The 18,985-nt window shown below is 33.5% G+C and overlaps 1 protein-coding gene across 1 annotated transcript in view; it reads right to left on the reverse strand.

Annotated features, from left to right (window-relative positions):
* Positions 1-18,985, reverse strand: part of DNAH8 (dynein axonemal heavy chain 8) — a 114,673-nt gene that overhangs the window by 31,633 nt on the left and 64,055 nt on the right. The window contains 17 exon segments of the mRNA XM_030944732.1: positions 318-530; positions 1,313-1,480; positions 2,339-2,515; positions 3,369-3,472; positions 6,040-6,158; positions 6,545-6,771; positions 7,342-7,506; positions 7,942-8,095; positions 8,420-8,550; positions 10,164-10,286; positions 10,711-10,903; positions 12,929-13,092; positions 13,702-13,811; positions 14,363-14,576; positions 15,602-15,724; positions 17,829-17,963; positions 18,518-18,660. Of these exon segments, the coding sequence (XP_030800592.1) occupies positions 318-530; positions 1,313-1,480; positions 2,339-2,515; positions 3,369-3,472; positions 6,040-6,158; positions 6,545-6,771; positions 7,342-7,506; positions 7,942-8,095; positions 8,420-8,550; positions 10,164-10,286; positions 10,711-10,903; positions 12,929-13,092; positions 13,702-13,811; positions 14,363-14,576; positions 15,602-15,724; positions 17,829-17,963; positions 18,518-18,660 (2,663 nt within the window).

The raw sequence follows: 18,985 nt of genomic DNA on the forward strand, positions 1-18,985 counted from the left end.
TGCTCCACTGCTTCTAAGTTACCAGGAGAAAACAAAAATGCTAAAATAGCTCCAAACCTCTGTTTGCAGGGCCCTCTGGAGAAGGAATGAAGATCCTGGTACAACATTTTAAAAACAATTATAAAATAATTATAACATAATAAAAAGACTGAAAACACCTTTCCCTATACACAGTAAACCAGATCACATAAATTTAGTCTAGGCTAAGTTTTTGTTCTGTTTTCTCTCTAGAATGATGGAGAAAATAGTTTTGTTTCTGCTCCTACCCTCTTTAGCCACTGGTAAGCAAACACAAAGCAAGAGAGAGGATGTATTACCTTAAGAGGGAGGACTTCTCTGTTAACACCATAAAATACCACCATGGCTTTTGTCCAAGAGAGGAGTCCTGCCACGTTGCCACACACCTTTTTACCATTTTCGAATGTATAGTCTTCCATTTCAAAGTAAGGCTGGACTAATTCTACTGTCTCATCATTGATTGTATCCCTAGCAAAGTTCCTTAGGTTGTTCAAGAACGGGCCACTCATAAGCTTTAAAAAACAACACACGAGTTATTTACATATTTGACATTCAAAGACTTGTTCATAGGTGTTAAAGCTGTTAAAAAGCATTCCTAAAATTCTTCTGTAAAAAAGAGGTAATTCATATTGCTAATATTGTCTGTGTGCTATTCAGTTGTAACTCCTCCCACACACCTTCTGTTATTTTGAAGTTTTAACCAATTACACTCCAGTAACTAGATTCAAAAGTTACTGATGTACTCTCCATGTCCTATATTCCTGTGTTGCACTTCAGAAGCATTTAAGAAGCATCATTTAATTTAAAAAAAATGACCCAAAGAAAGACTCAGAAATATATTTGTAACTTAACTAAATGCAAAAAAAATTCTGAAAAGTGAAATAACTTGGTTTAATTTTTTCTAACAAACTTTTTGCATCTTACAGGCAATTCATGGAATAACTGCTTATCTCATTTTTTTTATTATATCAGGGGAAAACAAAAGCTTTTAATGACTTTTTTAACTGTAAAAGTTTAAATAAAATGCAAGGGCACTATATGTTACTGTTACCATCAGGCCATGTGCCAGGAAGGGTCAAAGAAACTCTAAAGCTTCTGCTACAAAAGTCTCTAAGCAATTCACCCACTATTTCTACCAGTTAGACACAGTGCATAGATACAGTTTATCTTAAAACAATATGTTTGCCTTTCAATAAAATTCTGTCATGTTTTGCGTAAACAGCATCAAATGTTCTCTGATAAGCTAATTGCTATTTCTGATTTTTAAGAAACACCATTTGAAAACTCTACTTACTTTCAATGATTCTCCCCATGATGGCTTGCAGCAAGGCTTTTCTGGATCCATGGTAACTTGATCCACTCTCTTTTGAAATAGTAGGAGACAGCAGTCCATGATCCTCATGATGAGGTGTGGAGGTTTTGCAAGCTTTCTAACAGTAGCGATATCCTCTGGTTTGATGGTCTGTTTGAAGAAAGGTGCAATAGAATCCTGCATTAATACCATCATTCTACTTTCCCATTCAATATCTTAATTTTCATGCTCATTTGTAATACTTTTCTCTGAGATGCATTTGTATTAAGGATACACCAAAAAAGCGAGAAACCTGGCCTAATTAATAAGTTTCATAGTTTGGAGGAACTTTAGTAATTTTGTGACTATTTTTGGAAGTTTCATTTATCTCATTATCTAAATATCAGTGTAAGAGCAATCAATGCTCCTTTTTTTGCTTTTTCTACTCAATAACTTCTTTCACATAAATTCTTATAACTGTAATGGAAGGCCATGATTGATTTCTGATTTCAGAGGTTTTTTACTGTTCGGAGCAGAATAATGAAATTATGCAGCACAGTAGTGCCTCCAGATTTCTGAACCCTGCTTCTGATTGCCCTGAATCCCCTTTGTTTCCTGTTTTAGTCTTAAAATCAAAAGCATTGTGGTTTTTGGTGAAGGAAGAGATAGATTTTTGTCTTAAAAGACAGGTGTAACTACTTAAGTTTGAATTAAAAACATTCTGTTAGCACAAGAAGTATTCCCTTGAATTCAGAATAACAGATATTCTAAAGGCATCAGTAGCTTTTGGAAAGAACTCCACCTTCATAATGATCAAGTATTCAGATGGAAGGGAAGAAATACTATAAAACAGTTCCTATGTGTTTGAACTAAAATATGTGCGCCTTAAGTATTCTTAAGAGACATGGCCAGCAACAGAGAGGAGCTGGTGACAGCAGTTAATACCAAGAGACAGCTCTGTGTGGGTGGCTCTGGCCTCTCACAGATGATGCAAATAATACTGTACTACTAAAAATGAAATTTATTCACTTTCAGAGCTTCTTCTGCTTCTTCTAGTGCTGGTTTAGCTGCCTCCAGTTTTTTCTCTGCTTCCTGCTTTTCTATATCAATTGCATCCACAATCCTTTGTGCTTTATCTTTCACCTCCTGGACTTCAAGTTTTATTTTAGTTGCGGCTTCAGCACTTTCTTTGACTTCTTCTAGTACCTGGAATTGGTAATAAACACATAAAATCTATAAATCAAAATGGTGGAACAAATGATTACCAGACACATGATAAAATAAGTATGTAACAGCTATTAAGTATATAAATCCAACCCCAACTACAGCTAACTATATATGGTATCATATAACTATTGAATAAAAATTAAACGTGAGAAGTTCAATTTCATCCCTTCCTGTCACATATTTCTCTCTCATGAGATTAAAGGCCTCAAAGAATGCAGACAGTCCCTAAGTCATCACCAGCCAAAATTCACTCTCCAGTGCATATTAAATATGCACCATCAGAGCATTATGGTATCTTTCAGAAAACAGAATGCCTATACTGATCCATTCCCTGGCATGCCTTTCCAGAGAGTCATTTTGGAAACCAGATTTCTACCAGACCACCACTCTCATGAACACACAGATACCTTGGTAATGTGAAAGACAAAATCTGAAATTGGACTGCAATGAACATTTTTCTAAGGAATTTTGAAGTAGAAAAGTCCCAATATCATGTTAACTTTTTCTCTGCTAGTAAGTGCACATAAATCCCAAATTTAATAATGTCAATTAGGACAAAAACAACCCAAAACAAAACAAAACAACAAAACTGTGGAAAAAACTGAAATCTGATGCTTATCTGAGTGGGTAAGAAATGGGAGAAGGACAAGGAAAGCACTCAACCTCTGCTGCAGTTTAAAAGCTCCTCACTTTCAGAAGCAAATGCTAAATCAACACAATATAGAGAGAGTAAAACCTCATTTAGGTGAGGAAAATTCTTGCAAATTACAATAAAATTCTGCAATAGTATTTTACCCACTGTATATTCTAGTGTTATTTAAAACTCACTTACTTTATCTGCCTTAGCAGATGTCACAGCCAGCTCCTTCTCCTTAACAGCCAAGTCCTTAGAGAGCTGAGCAACAGATTCACTGGCTTCCATCAGCTTGGACAGACCTATTAAGTAAAAGTGGGTGTAAGCAGACATACTATCATGATTGTGTCTACTGTTCACTTTTCATAGATATAAGTAATTTTGCAAGGCAGAAAATTATGATAAGATCAATTCTTCAAAAGAAAACAACAAAAACAACAAAAAAGGAACTATGTCAAGTATATGTTGCATCATAAAGTCATAAGACAATCAGAATTTCTGAACTATGCCTCATTGTGTCGTTACATGAAGAAATTACTTAAGGATCCATTACTTCTAATAGACTCCCTTCTAGAAAAAATTGGGAAGAAGTGGAGTCAAAAGGGGACCTAAAGATCACAGCAAAATTATAATCTCCAGCTCCTGCATATTGAGTTTACCCTCTCTTGTCCCTGGTGACAGAGAGGGTGAAAAAGCACCTATGTGCTGAGGGCCAGTCCCATGCTAGCTTTTCTGTGTGCCATAGAAACCACTCGGGCCACCCACAGAGGCCGCTCAGCGTTTTATAGAACCATGGAATCACAGAATATGCTGAGTTGGAAGGAATCTATCAGGATGATCTAGTCCAACTCCTGGCCTGCACAGGACACCCCAAGAATCCCACATGTGCCTGAGAGCATCCAGGAAGAGATGTGCTTGCTCCCTGTATAGTTATATATTCAGTCTTTCCCATGCACTCATGAGTTCTTTTTTTCTCTTCTCTCTTGCTCATGGACTTAAGCACAGATATTTTGGCCATTCCTAAGTTCCTCATTGCATGCTGAAGCCTCTCCAGCCTATTTCTTCCTCATCACTGAATATTTAAATCCTACAAGTTTTCTGGAAGTAAATCTCTTTATTGCCTTCTCTCCCTAAGGATTTGAGTCAGCACACCCTTGCAGCTACACATTGGATGTGTGATATTTCTCTGTGATGGCTCTCCAATTTTCTGCTACCCCATTTCAGACAGAAAAGAGTTCTCTCCCAGCATAGCCCTTGTTCTGACACAGCTGCCTCTTGATTAGGTTACTGCCATTCTACAGAACCACAGAATCATCTAGGTGGGAAGAAACCCTCAATATCATCTAGTTACCAATCCAGCACGTTCAACCCAGAAGCCACAAAAGGGAAAATGATACCCTTTGCTGCTTTACTTTTCCCTGCTACAAGCCTAGAGTGCGGAGAAGGAAAGATGGAAAGAAAATAGGAATATGCAGATCAAAGAGAATTGAAGAATTCAACTATAAATGAGAAACCTTTATAGCTTATTGAGGTCCCCTGCATACTTCCAGCAAGAAATATTACAGTAGTACCAACCACTGTGCAAGTGGAACTAATCAGAAAATTTTCTAACTGGCATTCGTATGTCCCACAAGCTGAAACACATGGTTTTCTATGCATCAAAGTTCTGAAGATGCTGCAGTAGAACATATCCATTCACATGTTCACTGGTATACAATCAATTTTTTTCAGCAGAACATGTATGGAACTTGTAATAACATGTCAGAGGCTATGAAAACCTACATATGAAATTTTATTGATAGTGCTTAAGCTACCTATGTTACTACTTCTGAATTATTTTGGAAATAAAAAAACTGTAGAAAGAATACAAAAAAACCCTAAACCAACCCCAGTCTTTTGAATCTTCAAGGTTCTCAGACTTTATCCCCATCTCAAAGTAGATTGAAGATAAATTCAGCTTTCAAGAACTGGCAACAGATCCATAGAGTGAAACTTACACAATTTGAAAATGTTGAGGATCACTTACTCCTCTACAGCTCACTCTAATTCAGTAAAGAATTTATGAATAAAATAGCTACGCATTTTTATTCTAGACCTTTCTTCATATAAAGGGTACCAGTTAATCATTGGTTAAGTGCCACATTCTTTACCTTTGTATGAAAAATCTTATCATGTAGAATTCTTTATTCCATTGAATTGGTTTGTAATTTCTTTTCTGATAAAGGCCAGGTTTCCTAAGGTGCTCAGTTGACTTTATAGATTTACAAAAGCATCTCTAGATGCAAACTGGAGAAAACTGAAAACACTAGAAAACTGGTGTTCTGAAACCATTAAATAATAATGCCAAAAATTAGGCCATTTCAAACAGATATCCAAAATCTGTCTGAAGAATATTTCAACCATGCTTTTCTGTATTTCAGAACCGCACCTATAAAATGACCCCAAATAACAACTACTTATTCTACAGCAAAAATACAAAATTAATCCCATGTGAAGCACACAGATTGCATAGTGAGAATTTCTATAGACAAGTCCAGAAACAAGTTAATAACTGTTTACAATTACCTCTCTCTACACCAGTAAATCAGATGCTACCTCTGCCCATTTTCAGGCTCTACTTTCTATTAAAAATTCTGATATGCAAATATTAAAGTTCAATACAATGCTGAGCTGACTGGTTAGGCTGGCAGCTTCTTGAGGTATTTCTACAAGAGAATCATTATGAGATTGTGACTGGGGGAGTGTCTGGTAAAAGTCCTCATATACTACCACTTCTGGACTGTGATTCCCTATAAGTGATCGCTGAAAAAGAAGTCTAATATTAAAAACATAGATCATTTGAGACCACACATGGAATGTATTTGCTTACCAGTTTGCATACGTTCAGCCTGCTCATTAATACTATTTAACTTCTCAGTGTAAACCTCTTTGTAGCCGTTGATGAAAGAGAGATAAGATTTAGGTGTTACATAAGCTCGTCTTCGATACCTAAACAAAAGCGTATTGGCAACATCAACTTCACGTATATTTTTAATATATACAGCTATTTGATCACTTCCACAAAAAAGAAAATTATATAACTCAAGTCTTTATTCATTCAAAATCAGATTTCTTCATGATGCAAACCCTTATACTTTTAGTTACATTTTTTTTTATCCACACAGACAATATTAAAGACTGTTGAATAGTGGGAATGAAGATGAATTTGCAAGGTAATAGCAATTCTTTTTCATGGCCTGAGGATATAATAGTATAGCAGATTTATTTTTTATTACCCTTAAAATACCTTCATTGATACATAGAACACAAGTTCAAAAAACACTTTCAGTAGCAACATTTTTGAGATTAATTATTGCATAAGTCGAAAATATTACCTTTGGAAATAATTCTCACAGCTTTCTGATACTATATCATGGAAGAGACCCATGGTTTGTACTATTTCTGTTTTAACTGGTGGAGGACAGACCATATTAAATTCTGACAGAAAATAGTTGGACACAGCTACAAGAGCTTCCCTGGGCCATCGACTGAACCAATCCATGGTGCACCCTGATATCAGACCAGGAAATTTCAAAGAACGTGCACGGAACTTCTCACCAACCTGAAGAGAGAATCGTAGTTTGTTAGCAGTATGATTCTTAAGCAAAGGTCAATGAAAGTGTTTAATTAGTAAAAACAACTAAATAGTCTATTTTCTTCTTGATCAATTTCTGCTAAGAACACCTTGAATTTTTTTTTCAAGCAGAGTTTTGCAAAATTTCTAACATTCAACATTCATGAAATTTGAAGAAAGAAATTAATTACAAATATATATTGTTTTAATATTTTGAAGCATCAAATAATGTATTTTTATTACCAATAAAATACTCTTTTCTGGTTAAAAGCCATAATTTCACAAAAGTACATTCACTGATGTGTATTAGGAAAGAATATTCGAGAGAAAAAAAAGACTTAAACTTGTAAGAAATTATTTAGTTTTTAAGTATTTTGCTGTTAAGTTTTCACAGCTGTGCTATTACTTTTATTATCTCAGCAATTACAACGAGACTTCAGTAATCTTTTTATGCATTTTGAACTTCCTTAAAAAAATAAAACTTGAATAATTATCTTATACCACATAGGCAAGTTTGCTAATGGAAGAAAGGAAAACAGATACATAGAAAAAACTTACTGGAGAAAAGCAGAGGACAACATGCAAGTTCTTCTTTGCTCGACTTAAGAAGTACTCATAAAGATTGTCAAAGGTAGGAGGATGTCGAGGTAGCTCTTTTTTCATCACAGGTACTAAGGATTGGGTGATTTCATCCAATTCATCCCGAGCAAATAAATTAGAAATCTTTTTACAAAGTAAGAAATTGATAATTAATTGCATGGATGTAATTATTATAGAATTTATAAATATTTGCCTGTTTACATCTGTATCTCTCTCTCTCTGCATACACACAGTTTAGACTAAAAACCACAAGTTTAGACTTATGAAATTCCATTGGAATCTAAGAAGTCCAACTCCAGAAGAGTATAGAATTTGAACTGGCAGCCAAATCATCATTTAATAAAAGGCTACTGAAATACTAACCACAGCCCTTTTATATTCTCCTGGCTTACAGTGAAATAAAGAAACTACACATCCAGAGCACTCCTTACTTAAAAAGTTGAAATATTTTAATTATTATTACTCTACAATGTATTACCAAGACAAATAAAGTAGTGAGAACAAATTCAACAGTTCCCTGCCTCTAGAGCACATTGGCTGTCAGGCTGAGACCCTTACCTCTCCTGAAGACAGCAGATTATTTACATATTCCAAAAATGATTCCTCTTTTATCTCATTATCAGTGAAAATGAAGGTGATACCTTGTCCTTCCTGTCCAGCTGTCCTATATAACACTTTTAAGTCTTCTGCCAGATTGGTTACATTATAGGATCTAAGAGAAATAAGGAACATTATCTGTTAGTTCAAAACAACGCAGAATACTGCTCTTTTTGGATTACAGTATTTTATAAATGACATTGCAAACATACTTTGTAAACACAGATATTTTGGTGCAGGAATAGCTAACACACGGTGTACCTTTTTCAAGTCAAAATAAATCTAGTGTTGTATCCAAACCAGATAAGAGTGTATTGTTTTCAATATTTTTTCAATGGTGTCAAAATTAAAAAAAAAAAAAAAAAAAAGAAAAATTTGTAGCCAAGTAAAGACAAAGCAATACCATAAACCTGATTTATATATTTCTTGCATTTCTTACCTGGTTAAAGTTATCTGAAATATTTTATAGCCAGCAATGAAGGAGGCTAACTTTGAAAGACTTTGTTTTCCGGATCCACCAACTCCAACAAGTAAAGCATTTCCATAGGCTGTCCGAATAATTCGGGAAACCTATAGAGGAAATAATGAAGAAAAATATCGGAAATAAAGTTGAACGTTAGTTAGAAAAATTTAAAAATCTATTATGCTTTATGCTTAATTTGCTATAATACAATGTAAAAATTATTAAAAGGATACTTGCAGGAAATTTTTCTTTACAAGAACACTTGTAAATTCTTTAGAAATTTTGTGTGGCTAATGAAGAAGCTGCATATAAGAATATGGGATTGTTATAATCATAAATACATGAAAGGGGCTATTTTGAGCTCCAGCTTATTTTGAAGACATCATCCTGAATGTGTTTAAAAATACCAATAAAAAGCTTTAGCTAAAAGAACAAACGTACTAATTTCCTAATTTTAGTAGTCTGAAAGACTTAACACGAATAAACGATGCTTTAATGTTATCTTCTAGTCTATCAACTTTCAACATTTCTTCTGTGATAGTTTTCTTACTAAGTCTCCAGACACAAAAGCCGAATTACAAATTTTCTATTCTATTGTTTTCTGACACATATTCTTTGGGTTTACGATATATTAGAGCACTATTAATATTCTACATTATATTTTGGTTCACATGTAAATTATGCACAAAATTCAAAAGATTGGCATCTACATCAAGTCTTTGAAATATATACATTTTTATCTTTTATAATATTTTTAGCTTACTGCACACTTCCTTATGAGGCTTTCCAGATATATGTATTAAAGTCTAAATATGAAATTACGTAGGTGACTAGATTTATTGTCACCTTAGGTAGAAAGGAGCCCTGCTGTCACTGACTGCATATCAAGGATATTCTAGCTAAAACTTGCCAATAAAAAATGGAATGTCAGAGGCTTTCAAGGTCTTCTGAAATGCACCTAGCATCATGTGAACCATATTTTAAAAGAAATTTATTTACTCCTGTTTAAATGCAAAGCAAACAAACATTTACTTCATTTGAGGTGAATTAGAGACAAACAAAACCCCTTCTTCTGTTTTTGTTTTGCTGCAACTTCTGTGTGTCTTTCAGCAATCCAGTCAAAGCAATTCCTGAGATAACACTTCTTAAAGCTGAGACACTTATCTCATACTTTGCCTTTATTTTAACCTCCATGAATCAGATTTTGATTTCAGATGAATTCTTTTCTTATACATTCCTTTATGATTAGGACAACAAATGATAGTTGAGACCTACACACTACCCTAATCTCTACCCTACACACTGATTCTATTGCAGCCCCAGTTTATATTTCCTTTCATCCAGTCAAATTCTACCTCAGATTGTTTTTGTCCCCTGTCAGGCACAGATACATTTGAAGTGTTCTCTGAATTCTAAAAATATTTTTATATAGACAATATAAATGTCTTTATTTATGGTCTCACATTTCCTATTGAGGAAAATTTTCATCTGTCTGAATACATAGAAGTTTAAACACATATTTAAGTAAGGAATTTATTATAAAACATGCAAACAGGTAAAACAACTGTAGCTCTTTCCTAGTTCTCAAAACTGACCATGCAAAGATGGCAAAGTAGTTTGGGGATAAGAATAGCTTTTCACAATGTGACCTCTAAGAATAGCTTGTCCAAATAAACACTGTTACAACAGTTAAACAAATAAAAAAGTAGCAATACCAAACCTTAATAAGATGTGTCATTGCATCCTTGAAAAACACCAAATCAAGAAAGGACCCTCTAATATTTTCATTATATTGGAACTGATATTGCCGCAATTTGTTACAAAGGAATTCATAGCTTGGAATCTGGGGGAAAAAAAAAAAGAAAAAGTCTGTAGCAACACTTGTAGGGCACTTCAGAATTTTAAAACTCCCTTGATATTTCTACGCAAACTTCAGTTTTATGTTTTGCCCATATGTAATGGTATTATCTTGCTAATTCACCATAATTATTGCAGTTGTGTTTATGCAGAAATTTTTTGCTAATGGTGGAAGAAAAAAAAGAAGCAACAAGAACAGGAAAAGAGAGATCATATTTATATGTCATTATTAAATCTAACATCACTAAAATGATTTGTTGCATGCTAACTAGAAAATTCTGGATATATTTTCACAAAAATTTTCGTAGCTATTTAACAAAACTCTGTATTGTATGAGTTCAGCAATGTAACACACTTAAAAATTAAAGGAAAACTTTGGTGCCTAGTATTCGATGTGTAAAATGAAATACCTCCTCATAAACTTTTGGTGCTTGAAGCTCAACGTCTTCTGGTTCTTCACCAGTTGGTTCAGGTTCATCCCGTAAAAAATCTACAAAATATGGTTCAGTTTTGAGAACTTGACTTAAATCTGCCTCCACATGTTCCTCAATTGTTTTATCAATAGTTTCTTCAAACCAAGCTGTGTCTTCGGGTGTATTAAACCTGAAAACCATAAATTAGTACAAATTAAAAATAATATTTCTAGTTATATAGAGAGAAAACAGGTATCTAAGTACTAAGAAAAAACCCGAAAACAACAACAACAACAAAAAAAAACCCCAAAACTTGTAACATTTTAAAGAAAAATATGTATTAGATGATACATACAACACAGTGGTCACAGACAAGGATTAGGCAACATTCACACAAGTCAAGCGCTTCCCTACTATAAAGTGTAATAGTCAGTGACATTAAATATAAAACAAGCTAATTTGATTTTCCAAGTTTGACCAAGAATGAGACAACAACAGACTATGTAATTTTTCAGACAAAAAAGGAAGAAAAAGGGTGAATGCTTTCCCAAATAACCATGGCTAAGTGAATCTTTCATCTTTCAACCTGCAGTAGAACAGCATAATTTCAGGTATCACAACACTGCCTATGGAACTGCAATTAGACAAGGAATACTGAAAGGAAGGTAGTATATGCCACTACATCCTGACTCCAGGTCTCAACATGCCTTACAAAAACCCCATAATTAGCAGAGGAATACACGTTGGGGTAGAGGGGACTAATTAAAGTCCGGAAACATATACTAGTGACTACATTTTATTGTGTAAACAGCTTTATCTGCTTCCCTTAAGAGATTCAATCTGATTTTAGTACAGATCAGACCTTTGACTACTCTGCTCATGATTACTGGTGAAGCAACAAAAAATACTACTTAGGAGTCACTGGCAAATGCAAGAGACAAGAACCACCTCATCCACAGAAAATGTTAATTCCAACTGTGAATGTCAAAGTACATAAAAAAATAGTTTCCAAATATTTACTTCTTTTTCTTTTCAGTGATACAACTGAGAGGAAAGCAGAACAAATGTGTGAGTTTTCAAATAAGACAAGCTAAATTGAAGAACTGTTGTAGAGACAGCCTAGATATGTATTACATCACTATTGCTAGAGGTCTTTTGTAATGACATTAGAATATCACTAGGAAATTTAAATTTTAATTTGATCACTAGGAAATTTAAAAGCAGCATGGAAACAGGGAATGCATGACTACACTCTTCCTCTCCCTCTTTCTAATATATCTGTACAAATACGTCTTCCATGCATTTTTAAATTTACCACAACAAATTAAAAACATGCATTAACATATCAATAAATACCAGTGATACTGCTCCCTAATTTAAAGCAGAAAATATTACACTGTATGATTCTGTATGATACTTTTGCCTTAGTAGGGTGGATCCTAGCTTAAAATAAAATTAAATATTTTCCCTGCCTCATTTCAACAGCACTCTGTTGCACATAAAAATATATAGACATAAATTTTATCAAATATGTATGTTTGTATAATATTTGATAGTTAAGAGAGTGAGAAATATCAGACAGAAATATCAGCACTGCTAATATTTTGCAGTGGATGGACTTCTCTGATCACAGAGAAATAATTATAACTATTCACAGTAGTAGAGGGTATATGTCAGGCTTTTAGCAGCAGCTTTAGTGCTACTTCCAGAATTTCACAAGAAATTGAAGCACAATGAACAGAAAAATAATAGTGGTCCCCAAGACATACAGGTCATAGTTATATCTGTTTTATGAACATTTTGAAAGAGATTTATAGGAAATGGGCCAATTTTTAGTCATAAGCATGCAATCCTGTTTTTTTCTGTGAGGAGAGCAAAGCAATTTTAAATTATCCTATGTGTATAAATTTAGGACACCATAAAGTTCTCTTTTCTACAGTGGAATTAGCAGCTGAGTGCAGCCAAATGGGGGGGAAAAAAGTAGGTTAAAAGATATAATACCTAGATATTTTGATGTTTTCCATTCAGATACTGAGTTAATCTATCAGTATATACCATGATATTTGTTGGAATGACATACCAATGCAGACTGTATGTAAAATAAGATAAAAGTTTTCATATTGGCCTAATAAGATTTATAACATTTAGAAGTTTTACAGATGTATGAGCATAAATGGCTAAACCTACTAAATATAAAATGCCATAATTATTATACCTGTCAGCAATTACCCTGGTACATTCATGCTTAAAAAGTTTTAGGATAACAGCGCTGGTTGTGCATTCTTCTGCCTTTATAGTTAACATTCCTTGCCAAATTCTAGAAAGGTCTCGAAGGTTGAAGATATAGTGGAATTTAGATGGTGTAGGTAACATCTTTGCCTAAAGAAAAGGATTGTTAATATTCAAAATCAGTTAACACCTAGAAAGAATCAATAATAATAGAATTTATAACTTTATCATTAATAACACATATAAAACATGCAAATAACAAAAAATACTACTTTTCACACGTAATACTGTGGGAAAACTCTTTATAAGAAGTCACCAAGAGTATCTAATTCCTTAAAAGCAGAATCTATCACTAAATGTAGAACACCAAGACTTACAACATGTAATTTTTTCACCAGTTGCTCTGGGTTTATAAATTAAAAATTATAATTTGTAAAGAATTTCACTCCCTGCCCCTTAGCTATGGAGATCAAAGCTTTGGGTAACATGAATTAACTTATATGAAGGAATGGACTGATATTTCTATTCTGTCTTCTATACTGAAATCTGATATTTTCCAGATTTCATCTTGAAAACATTGTAGCCCATTCTCTAGGGGTTTTTTAATCTCTTTTTTTCTTTTCTTTTCCTTTTTTGAGGGGGTTGAGTGGTTTGGTTTTTTGTTTGTGTTTTTCTTATAGATATGATCTTAGGGAATAGTTGCCTAAACTAAACTAATAGTCACTCTATTCAGAGATAAAACTTTCCTTGCATTTATACCTTTGTCCGCTGCCACAATATTCTTCCTGTTGGGACCAATTTTTCCACCATACCACATACTTCAGGGTTGAATTCTCTACAGGGATGAAAGTATCCATTGGCAATTATACCTGAAAAACACAAGACACAATAAACAATTAATCTCAGCTTGTAGGATATAATAAGGTAGGTCATGAGCAAGACAAATAGGTGCTTGTTTGAAACAATACTTGGTAAAACATAATTTAAAATTACAGGTGAAATTATTTTTCTCTGTTGTCTATGTCTTTTCTGAATTGGTATAGAAACATTGGGCAGTAAGTGCTGGGTTTCTGCCATATCCTGTATTGACAGAATTACCAGAATTGAGAAATTTAGCAACACAGTGCATTCCAGACAGTTCAGAATTGGAATGTTAACCTACACAGAAATACCAGTGCTCATAGTCTTCCAGGAAATGTCATTACTTTCTTAATATTTGTTTGTCCAAAATTAGAAAGACAAACATTTTAAGGAATTAATTTCTCTTCCACAGCACTATTTTTGCTGTACCACAGCTTCAGCTGTTTTCCTGGAAGAACTCTGAATTTGCATGATGAAAGTGAGAAAGAAAGCATACTTTTATAAATTTTAAATCCATTACAAAGGGAAATAAACTGTACTAAAACAAAAAAAAAAGTACCAAAAATTTTGTCGATGGATGCGTTGGATGGCAATGTACAATTGAAGACAGAAAATTGTCTTTTTAAACGCTGGGGAATATCATTACGGCCTCCTCCAGGATGTATCATTGCTGCTATTATTTGTACATCTACAATTGTAAGGAAGTCTCCAGGTTTATCCAAGCTGTACATCCCTCTCATTTCCATCATCTGACGGACAATTTCATTTGTTATCTGGAAATTTATGTAAATTGTACAAATTAGAAATTTATGCAAGAAAAGAAGAAAATACACCATGATAATTTAACTTATTTTTGTAATTCTACTAATCCAGAGAGAGATATTCTTACCTTAATCTAAAACCAGATTAAACTACCTTCCTTAGAAATATGGAAGATCTTTTTTTATGTGATTTTAAGTGGCAGGAAAATTTTTTCACAGCTCTACTGCCATATAATATCACGAAATCATGTTTGTATTCTTTTGAACTAAACAAAATTAACAAAATTAACAGAGGGAGAAAAAATTCTGTTCCTTATTTTGTTGCTGGAAATTCAGCTACAAATGTTGCAGCTATCCTTTTCTGCTCACTCTCGGGCCTCCTTTGAAGCAAAATAACTGATTCTTTTATGCTTTTTTGGAAAGGTTATTCACTCTTCATTCCACTCTACAGCTCCAGAGTTTTCCCCTCAGCAAGTGCTCCAATGATATTCAGCATGCCTTATGCATGTGCTCACACACCCCACCAAAACCAACATGATATGCAGCATGTCACCAATCACAAACCATTATTCCATCACAAATATTTCAGCCATGTCTTGGGGCCATAATGCAAGACTTAGTGGAGGCCTTGAATTTTTCATATCCCTTATTTCTCTCTCCAAGGTATTGGCCTTTCTCTTGGCAGAGATTTATTTACTGGTACTCTCAAATTAATGTCAATCTTGAAATTGATAATATACTACTTTAGTATGGTGCTGATTTTTGTTTAGTCTTAAAAAAATAAGGAAGTGGAGAATATGTAAAATATAGCATCATTATATTACATATTTCATCAATAAATATAATTTGCTCTCTTTTTTTGTGTGCATCAGTGTAACAAAATTATAAAGCACTTCCAATAATTAACAGTTAACTAAAAAATTTAGGAAGTCCACTATATATATATATATATATATATATATATATATATATATATGAAGTCCACATAAAAAATGACAACATTTTGAAAATAAGTAGTAAATATTAAAAAAGTCTACCTGATCTCCCCATTCATTGATAAATGGCATATTGATATCATCAATAAAAATAGTCATCTTTCTGCCTCCAGGAGGTCCATAAGTGCTTCCAACACGTTTGTCCACATAACTCTCTATTGTCCTCTAAAAAGATAAAGAAAGTTCTCCTTTTATATCTAAAGCAACAATATTTAAAAGAAATCGTTGAAAAACCTGCAACAGCACTCAGGCAATGATTCTCTCTTTTTGCTAGCAGTTTCACCTTTGATTCTGCTATTAAGGAACACAGTTTCTAAGGAATCCAACTCTAGTCCTGCAACCCACCTCTGGCTATCAGAGCTTTTTAAAAAGTTTCCAAACTTTGAACTTTTAAAAGTTTCCAAACTAATAATAATGAAATTATTATTTCATTATCAGCATTATCATTCCAATAACTAATACAACTTGTTTAATATTTGCAGTACAACTGCAGGGCAGAGAGGCAACTTAGATTCCTTTAATTATGATTTTCCAGGTGTCTTGTGAGGGATATAATGCAAAATTTTTAATATTTTGGTGGCAAGAAAGAGGATGCAATAGACAAGTAAGAATGATATATAGCTGAAATGTTTCTTCAAAGTTCTGCAGCTCTACAGTATTTCTAAAGATACATAAACAATGACATAAAAAAACACCTTACAAGATGGTACCAGATGTTTTCCTTAGACAAGTAATGTTTTCTCCATAAAAGCACAAATGAGTAATGTAGCATGTGCTGTCATAAAGATAAAAGTATTAAAAGTATTTCTGAAACAGAAAATACACACATCTTTTGTCCAACATTTTTGCCCCATTTTTACAACAGGGTATTGATGAGTATTTTAAGATACAGGCATACAGAGAATATGTGATTAAGGTGTAAAAGAGAAACTGGTAAGTGATTACATAAGAAATCAAGAACTTTGTAGCATGTCTAATGCATCCAAAATCACACAATCTTTCAAATAGCCTCAGAATGGTGACTCAAAATTAAAAAAAAAAAAAGGTGTAACTCTTTCAAGCGTTTAGAAGTATTTCACCTGTTTTTCTGCTACATCTCTCCACTGGAAACCAGCAGAGTGAATCATGTCTTGAGCTGACTCACTGCTAAGGGAGCCCCTCCTCTGAGGTGCTGCAGGACTGCAGCAGAGACAACACACACCAAGGTCCTCTCACACATCCTCTGTGCCAGAGACGAGCAAGCCTGGGATTTGTTTGCAAGAATGTTCTAAGGACCCATAATATGCTTGGTAAAGGACACTGGGACAGAGATACTGACTGTTCCACAAGCCTTGCATGCCTGAAAGGGTGGCTGCCTTATTCTGTCTCATTTTGATACAAACCGTGACCAGGGATCTTACACATAAGAATGGGAATAACTGGGAAAAACTCAGCAGCCATTCTGCGAGTCTGGAATTTTTTTAAAAAATAGGTGTATTTTTCTTTTTTTCACCATTTTCTTAATAAAATTTACATTAGGTTCTTAAAAAATATGCCTAATATTGCAATGGAGTTTGTAAGACCTACTCCATGAAGAGATTTTTCAATCAATAAATTTTCCAAAATGAATTCTTTTTCCTACCAGAGGCTCATCACTATGAATTCATTACATTGAATTGGAAATGAAGCTAATTTAACTTACAGAATCACATCGTAGCAAATTAGTAGTATCAAAGTGTTATAACACATCCTTTCAATCACTTGAAAAAACTATGCACAGCATTTTTTTTCTGTTTATATAGATTTTTACCAGTTACATAGAGTAAGAGAAATTTCTACAAAGTTGTCATTCTAGAGGTCTTTAAAATTGAATTTCTGATGCTGTAGTTACTCTTGAGCTGAAGGAAAAAAATTATCTAAAGGTTGATATCAGTTCTTTATTTAACTAAAATTAAAATTAATACTATGTACTAAAGAATCATTAAAAACCCAAAGTATAACTAAAATCTAAGCAGAAAATCAGAGATCTTTAGCAAAAAAATTTCATTCTTGGAATTTCTAATGAAAAACCTCACAGCAATCATGAATATATGTATCTCTATGTGAGTGGCTATATTTTACTCTGATCTGCAAAAATTATTTTTATAGAATTTTCTGAAATGTTGAAGTGACTTAGACAAAAAAGATCCTTTAGAATTTATTTCTAAATCATTTCTCATCAGAATTAAGTACCCTTTATACACTTAGCAAGGAAATGGTATGCAATATTGCTTAAAATCTATATTTTTACCTGAAACATAAATGGTTCTGTGGCAGAAGAAAAGTTTAGACTTTTTGACAAATGCTCTTCTGGGTCATATCTCTTCATATATCCCTTAATCATAACTGTCTTTGCAGTCCCCTGTTCTCCTATGAGCAAAACAGCCTGTAACAGATAATTAAACCACATAAGTAATATCAAAACTTATATTTATATATGCATAACAGACCTATTTTTGAGAAAAGAATAGTTTCTGTGTCTATTTTTAAATGCTACATTTTTGATAGGTTTTTCTTGTCTCCAGATGCACTGACACCATATGTGTTTTTCACCCCACACAGATTCTCCAAGAAATTTCTTAGAAGAATTAAAAGAGAAAGGGAGAAACAAGAATGTGCTAGAGGATTTTCTTCCAATTGCCAAACTTCTTCCAGTTTCTGACACATCTGCTGCAACAGTCTCTTTTAGTGGATGACCCTAAGAAGGCTTCCTGTAAATTCCTTCCTTTATATTCTAAAGTTCTGTTCTTGAACAAAAATAATTTCAGAGGCTCCATGTTAAGAAAATAAAAATAAAACAATATAATGATGCACCTGGGAAGCAATGACTAGAGGCAATGACTAGAAGATGGAGAACAATTATAACATCCAGTTACTTAAGTAGTTTTCTATTTATTTCATATGGTAGGCATATACTAAAATATGTAATCCTCTACTTACTTTCTTTTGTTTTGCAATTGTGTTTATCAAAAACTGAGTTCTGGTATTATCAACATTTGGAACCAGAATAGATGCATAGTCTGGGACATGATCTGTTGGATAAACAAATTCCTGAACTTTATTACTCCAGTGCTCCCAGGCACCTGAAATGACAAAAAAAAGGGGGAAATTCCATAATATTCTGATCATGTTCAATACGTTCAATATTATGTTAATACAATAATTTAAAAAATAGATATTATGGGTAGAATACTACAAAGTGTAAAAACGGATAAATTTCCTCAACTCTGTCAAAAAGGCACCTAACAAAGGACATTCTATTAGTCATGAGCTGTAATTAGCCTAAAATCCTACAAAATGTAGACATATTTTTTATTTATATATACTTATCTAAATAAAAACCCTAAAGAGTGTTTACCTAGAAACGAATTCTCACACTGCTAATGAAAAATTACAGAACATGGCAAT

This window comes from Camarhynchus parvulus, chromosome 3 (genome assembly GCF_901933205.1).
Source record: "Camarhynchus parvulus chromosome 3, STF_HiC, whole genome shotgun sequence".
Lineage (NCBI taxonomy): Eukaryota > Metazoa > Chordata > Aves > Passeriformes > Thraupidae > Camarhynchus > Camarhynchus parvulus.